Source organism: Oreochromis niloticus, linkage group LG5, assembly GCF_001858045.2.
Source record: "Oreochromis niloticus isolate F11D_XX linkage group LG5, O_niloticus_UMD_NMBU, whole genome shotgun sequence".
Taxonomy (NCBI): Eukaryota; Metazoa; Chordata; class Actinopteri; order Cichliformes; family Cichlidae; genus Oreochromis; species Oreochromis niloticus.
In genome coordinates this window covers 10,923,229-10,930,606 of record NC_031970.2, presented here as the reverse complement: position 1 = coordinate 10,930,606, position 7,378 = coordinate 10,923,229, and the positions used below count along the sequence as shown (strand labels likewise).

General features: G+C 37.8%; 1 protein-coding gene across 1 annotated transcript; it reads right to left on the bottom strand.

The window, feature by feature from the left end:
* Positions 1–6,954, bottom strand: nmur3 (neuromedin U receptor 3). The gene is made up of 3 exons (XM_013272882.3): positions 6,698–6,954; positions 4,441–5,366; positions 1–922 (listed from the first exon to the last, which is right to left on the bottom strand). Exons 2-3 carry the CDS (start codon positions 5,282–5,284, stop codon positions 492–494), a joined length of 1,275 nt encoding a protein of 424 aa, XP_013128336.1. The 5' UTR covers positions 5,285–5,366; positions 6,698–6,954; the 3' UTR covers positions 1–491.
* Positions 6,955–7,378: the final 424 nt, after the last annotated feature.

Here is a 7,378-nt window from a genome sequence, read left to right as displayed (position 1 = left end):
TCAACCATATTTTTGCTCCACCATCACTAAACATCAGGGGGTCCAGTCCCAGTCCCCAATAACATCATGCTCCATAGTTTCATCAGCCTAACTGCCAAAAATTCGTACATCTCCAGTGTCATGATTTTGCAGTAGATTTAGTTATTTTCTTCCAAATGATCTCTCTTTGCACTAAAATACAACATGAAAACAACTTTTGGACTTACATGGCTCATCAACTAGAACCTTATTTACTTTTGAGATGAGCCAGTGTTAATAAAAGGGTCAGAGACGAGCAGACGAGACAGTTTCATTACATTATGACACAGCCTACTTGTCCTCATTTGTTTCAAGTCCAATTCTAAGCTAAGCTCATTTTCTTCTGGCAGTATTCATCATACAGCATCATGTCAGCAAATTCTGAAAAGAAATAAACCTAAGATCCAAAATGTTAATCTATCGGTTTACAATATTTCTGCACCAGCTGCTTTCTAGCTTGTTCAAATAAAATGTCAGAATACAGAGGTCTTGCAGGTTGTGTCTGTACAAGCACATGTGAGGATTTCAGTGTCCATACTCAGTGTCATGTTAGGAGACAGCAAAGGGATGAAAGCATTAGAGTTCTTCCCCTCGGCCTGACCTCTTGAACTTGCAACGGAGGGATCCAGCAAAATTTTAGGAAAAGGAGGGGAGTCTCTGACAGAGTTATTGTCCTCCCCCTGGGAACAAACAAGTTCTCGAAAACACTCTCTGAACCGCGTGGAGAGCAGGCTGTAGATGATAGGGTTGACTGCAGAGCTGAGGTAGAAGAAGACGCCCGACAGGATGTGGACATATTGATAAATGTTGTGCATCAAGTCGGTCCACTGGCTGATAGAGCTCCACAGGAGACGCTCGATGTGAAAGGGTGCCCAGCAGACTCCAAACACTGCCACCACGATTGCTGGAGAGAAAGATGATGAATACATTTATTTTTGCAGAATAGATTTTAATGTTAAAATTAAACTTTTTGGCTTGTGGTCATTTATAAAAATCCACTCTACTGTTTATTAGTTCTTGTCAAATGTTAGCAATCCAGCCATAAAATGATTTCTCTCCTCAGCTTTATTTGAAAACCTGTTTAAACAAACTGAGACAAACATTTCTAAAAGGAGTACATTGATTTGTGGAGGAGAATTTCTTCTTCTTCTTCTCATTTTCAGTTAAAACAGCTGTATATGGATGGACTAGAATTAGGTGTTGTGGTGTGTTCAGTCAGTGTCATGCTATTGCAAACATTGCATTAGCAAAACTTGAAAGAATAGCATGTTCTTGCCCTAGGGTTTAAATTACTGTTATTCTGTCATTGCTGCTGACATCATATGAACTTGTCAGCTTGTAGGCTCCTGTTTGGTCTGGTTTGTGAGCTAAATGTGAAAATAAGGTTTAGGAACATATTATGTTTTGATGTTAAAATGCTCCTTTCTGACCACATCAGTCTTACTATGCTTATGCACTGGACCTATATGCTCATATTTCTTACCATGTTTGTTTTAAACATCCATAAATGACAAAAGACAGCTTGTGTCAACAGCTTTGAAAAAATGACAGCGTTTAATGCTCCGGGAATGAGGTCGTAAGAAGGACAGATAAACAGCTGTATTCATGACCTTTGTGGTAATTGTGAAGTAATTTAGAGTTAAGTTAGATTGCTTATTGAGGCCCTTAAGGCAAATGAGTCAAGAGATTCTTAAAAATGGAAATTCAGCATATCATTATCCTTTAACTGAGGTTCGTGTTTAGCAAATGCTGCACTTCAGTAACCACAATATATCAACGACACACAGAAACAATGAGCCTCTCCTAACAGAGTCTACAATCTTGGCTTACAGATAAGACTAGAAGTGAATTCAAACAGGTGTAATAAGTCTTATCAATATCAAACTGTTCTTAGCCAAATGTAAATGCTTCATTCTGTGCAACAAACGATGCTCAGCATTTTTTGATGATGGAGCACAAATACATTCCTCGCCAAATAATCTAGGCATAATGCTCTCAGGGGCTCTCCCTGCAGGAGGTCCAGCAGGCACAGGCAGTGTTTGGCTTCTTATGATCATGGGCATATGGCATCAAGCTTTGCTTGGTGGCACTCAACACACTGCCAAGATATTTACATTTATAAATATGGCATTTAGCACTTGGTTCCATTCTTTCTTTCCCAGACTACAGCGATTCGCATACTGCATTTTAACTTTTTCATTTGTCTAAAGCTTCAAGGTTAGGACAAAATGCTGTATTTTACAGTTTTTTAAAGAATCACATTTATATTCTATATTATCTTGTTCCAGCTCTTCATTAAAGATATATTTATCCTGAGTGAAATACTTGGACCGCAAAACCATATTTTTCTCTGTGCAGTTTTTGCATAATTGTTACGTGTGTGTTTTACTAAGTCAAGGCTGATGTGTTTGATGTGTTTAGAAACTTTATCTTTACTGTAATACAAGAGAAAGTTTGGTAACAAAGTTTGGCTGAACAGCATCACTTGACAACAGGAATTGTTGTCAAGAACACATGATTTATATGTGAAGATGTTCAGTATGAAAATATAGCTTGATGAACAATAGGTAGCTTTCAGCTTGCTGCACTTTAGTTGTTGATAGTGAGTGGAAATCAATTAAAGAGAGTAAGCTTTTATCGAGTTAGCTGCTCATAGATGCAAATGTTAAACCTTTTTAAAAACTAAAATATGCATGTCATTTTTTCTGAAAGTCATTGTATTTCAGCTGCTTTACATGGGAAACATGTTAAAAACAAAACCAATGTTATTTTACTATAAATTACTATTTGACTAGAAGAAAAAGATAAGGAGGATGATGACAGAAGCAGTCTGATCAACTGTGCAAATCAAAACAATCACAATCTTTTTGTTCATACATTTCATATTTGTTATTTATTATTTTTCATTTAAATTTTATCACCCATTCTCCAGAACAGATGGTATTCCTGATAAAGGAATCCACCTGCAGTGGAACCAGAAAGTATCCCCCAAACCTCTTATGAATTTATCAACATTTCTAAAAGATCTTCAGTTGGGATTCTTTTGAAAAACACATCTTTTAAAGGTCCCCTGTGATGTTTTAGACATCTAGTAGTGCTGTGGACATATTTGTTTTTGCACCTGTTTTCTTTATGTCATGCAGTTGCACAGAACATAACTGCACAGAGAGACGTGCTGCACGGAGCCAACAAAGGCAGAGGAAGCTAGCTGTCATGCTTTAGAAGAAAAAGCCATGCGTTCAGCACTTCCATTAAGCCTCATGAATTTACATTTCACACCTTGGAGAGTAACATTGAACGTAGACATAACTTTTATTAGTTTTGAAGAAAACTGCAATTTTCCTGCAATGTTTTTGACTGTTAGAGCTCTGGGAAAAATAACTCTCAGACAGAATGTGCTATATATGAGGTAACTATCTTCTTGCAATATGCAGCTCTAGAGATGCAAAGATAAGAATGGGGAAATGTCTTCATTTTTCAATGTTGCTGGTATTTTGTATGCAGCTGGGGCAGTTAGATGTTTATTTGTTGTTATGATGGCCATAAATTTGGTTATATGCTTTTATTTAACTCTCAAATATCAGCGCGGATATCAAAAAGTACAGAAAAGGTCAGGGTTTAATTTTATTTTTCAGCATTTGGTTAAATATATCGCCAGCGTGTTACCTAAAGAAGCTGTTTAAAATTCTCCCTTAGGCCTTTTCTTGAAATATTGGATATTTGTGACTCAGGGTGCAATATCAGTTAGAAATTAATCATATATTGGGGGAGTCTTGTTTGTTTTTTGCAGGTTTTTAAACAAAAACATAACAAAAAAGTAACGGCCAATTTCCATACTGTGAAATTATGACTGGCTGTACAAATACAATGAGAATAACAGCATCAACATCCACTCAAAACTCCTCAGAGGAGCTATGACAAAAGCTTAAATGCAGACATTTCCTGTGACATTAACACTAACACACTGTTCGTTGTGTTCATAATGGATACTCTGATAATTCAGTCTTTGCAATAATTGCCAGTTGGTTCAGAAAATAGGTTTTCAGAATGACTCCTAATGCTATTTTTTGCCAGCTATTATTTTTGTCATTCATAGTGTGAGAATCTTTAGATGTTGGATGTAACGGGAAATTCTTCAGTGTAAGAACAAATAGCTACAGCAAAAGGGTCTTACACTAACGTGTAATCTTGTCAAGCTGCAGAATTAGGAGATGCGACTCAAAAGGAAGCCCTTCGGAATCTTAATGATCCATCCAAACTGCTGATAATCCTGTGTCATTATTTACTCTCTGTTTTCGTCATGTTTTGTCTATGGGATCATGCCTTGGCAGTGACAATACAGATTAGAGGAGATATGCTTTCAAGTCAGAGCAGCATGACAGAGCAATGCTTGCCTTTTGAAGAGAGAGAAAAAAAACTCACAGAGCATTTTGATGACCTGTCTCCTTCGGCCATTCTCCACTCTCATCTTCCTTCGAGTGCTGCAACAGTTCTTTCCCAGGTTCCCACCGGACTGCCGCCTTTCTCTCCCCAAATGAAGGCCCATGATTAAGTACAGCATGCTAATAACCATCATGGGTATAAAATAGAAGCAGACAGTTGTGATTTGCATGACCAGGTTATAGATCCACAAAGGTTTCAGCACAGTGCAAATAGCTGACTCCTCCATTCTCTCTGGCAGGTAGAAGATGCCGTGCAGTGAGGTGTTGGGGATTGCACAGATCATCGAAACCACCCAGACAATGGTGATGACCCGTTTGGCGTGCTGGTTAGTCGACAGGTATCGTGTTTTGAGTGGATATACCACAGCTATGTACCTCTCCACACTCAGAGCTGTGACGTTAAGGATGGAGGCAAAGCACACAGTTTCAAACAGGAACGTTTTGAAGTAGCAGCCACCCTCACCAAAGGGGAATGGATAGTTCTGCCACAGGTCATAAATCTCCAATGGCATCCCAAACAAAAGCACGAGAAGATCCGATACAGCCAGGCTCACAAGGTAAAAGTTTGTAGGATTACGCATTTTTTTGTGCTTTGCAATCACTGCACATGTGAGCAGATTTCCAGACAAGCCGATGAGAAAGATGAGAAGGTAAACACTGGTCACTGGGAAGAAAAAGGGAGAGCGTTTTGGACCCAGGATTTCAAAGAGGTTGACCTCTGTGAACTGGTTGTTAGTATAATTCCCAGAAGCGTTGACAGGAATGCTGATATTGTGGAGCAGTTTTGATAAGTTTAAAGAGGAGCCCTGCAAGAAGAGGTCCATTGTTGAGAGGAAGGCTGGAGGAACAAATGAAGGTCAAAACATCCTCTGCTGGTTTCTTGGGGTATTCAGTGCTGGGGTGTTGCTATTAAAAGAAAAATAAAAAGATAAAACAGACAGTGCTGTGATCAGAAGAGGGGGTTTTTTTTCTGTTTAAGAGCTCTTTGATGCTGCTTATTGGGGTCAAACTTAAGCTTAATATTTCTTCATCTTGTTTAATGAATAACTTCTTGATGAATGCACAAATTTCCACAACATGAGACCTAATTTTATCTTACCTAAGAGCTTGATAGTTATTATTTTTGCCATTTTGGGGGGTTTTCTGACTGATTTTGTCCATAATATTTCTGGAAAAGCAAAAATTTCCATTTCGCCTACAGAGAATCTCAAGGGACCATCAGTTCGAATCAAAACTTCATCAGATTAAAGTCAATTAGATGACAACAGCAGCATTTTTTTCATTCTGGGTGGGAAAACTATTAACTGACTGCAGTTTCTGTGTCGCTCATGCATTTTCTATTATTCTATTATTTTCTCTGTCTCTCTCGGTTTTTGGCATCCTTTATGTCTGAAACAAACAACAGATGTTTCTTAAGATGCATTGAGCAGTGTGTGAACCAAGATTTTTCAGTGAATAAACAAATTAACGTGATGAGGTCAGCAGCATATCATTCGAAACAAATAAAGGGAACTTTAAGCTTGTTTACTAGGTATGAAACATCCTTGTTTATATTTGCATCATTTTGTTAAAAGAGACTGATGTTTCTATTTTAAATAGCAGCAGCAGTAAAGAACTAAAATCCCACAGACTTATAGAAAAACAACATTTTCTGTCATTTCTGCATAGAGAGAAAAAATCATACATTTAAGTGGCAGATTCCCCCGTGGACAGGAGCACGTTGCTTTTAGTGGCAAAATAATATGACTAAACTCTTTCTCATCAGCTGACGACTGTTTGGGATAATTACCACTACACACACTGCACTGAGAGATGCTTCCTCTGAAAGGTTAATTATGTGGCCAAATCTCATGTATTACTCGGCAACTCCAAGGTTATTGGAGTAATATGACATGGACAGCATTATAAGAATTAACGTTAAAGAGAGTTGAATATTATATTCATCTGACATGTCCATTAGGAAATATAACCAGCCTGCAGTTAACAAAAGGATCCACTCACATTGTGTTTTATGTCTTTAAATCGTATTGCAAAAATGTTTATTAATAATTAGACATTTAGGTTGATCGTTGTTAATTGTGCATTTTAAAATACTTACAAGCGCTGAAAAAAAAAATCTAAAGCAAACTAGACGCAGACAATGAACTAAACAGACAATATGTTTTACAGTATTTTAAACAAAAGTTTCCCAAAAACTAAAACAACAGTTCAATGTAAAAGTAGAAATAAATTCTTACCTTGATTCTGCTCATCTGCAAGTCGTTTCTGACTATCCGCCATCTGTGCGTTCATGATTGAGAATGACGAATCAAACAGCGCAAAAACGAAGCAAATTGAAATGTAGATATATACATATATCAGCTGAATGCTGAATGAAAAGTTGTTTGACACGTTTCTGGTCGGTGGTTGAGGGAAAAGGAGATACTTGGAGTATCCACGGGGGAGGGCACTGTAAATGCGCTGCATCCACGTTCCCATCAGACAGAGAGAGAGAGAGAGAGAGGGAGAGCGATCCTGGGATCATACATCTGCTTAATTTATTTATTTAGGTTAGCCTATAAGGGTTGAATCACAAAGGGCGTGCGTAAGCTTTCATTCATAAAAAAAAACGACAAGAAAGAGGCTGGTCTATAATTTTGCACATAATAATCCAGCTACTGGTGGTAATAATCTACTGTAGCACTGTAGGGCATTAGAGTTACAAAAAATATAACTGTTAAAGGTTGCTTCTGTTTTTGCACTTAGGGGTTAACAGTGTATTTTTGAGACAGCAGAGGGGGTTGTTTCAGCAGGAACAATTATGTTGCAGGATTGCGTCACTGAGTCTATGGATTGCATATAATTGAAATTTCTTCATATTGGTCCACTGTGAAGAGATGAGTTAGCATAAAGCTCCAAGCAGATACAAATGATTTCTT

Excerpts from the sequence above, each read along its gene's own strand:
- nmur3 (XM_013272882.3), bottom strand. The coding sequence starts at position 5,284 with ATGGACCTCTTCTTGCAGGGCTCCTCTTTAAACTTATCAAAACTGCTC. Across the intron at positions 923-4,440 it reads ACAGGTCATCAAAATGCTCT|CAATCGTGGTGGCAGTGTTT; the intron begins GTGAGTTTTTTT and ends CTTTCTCTCCAG.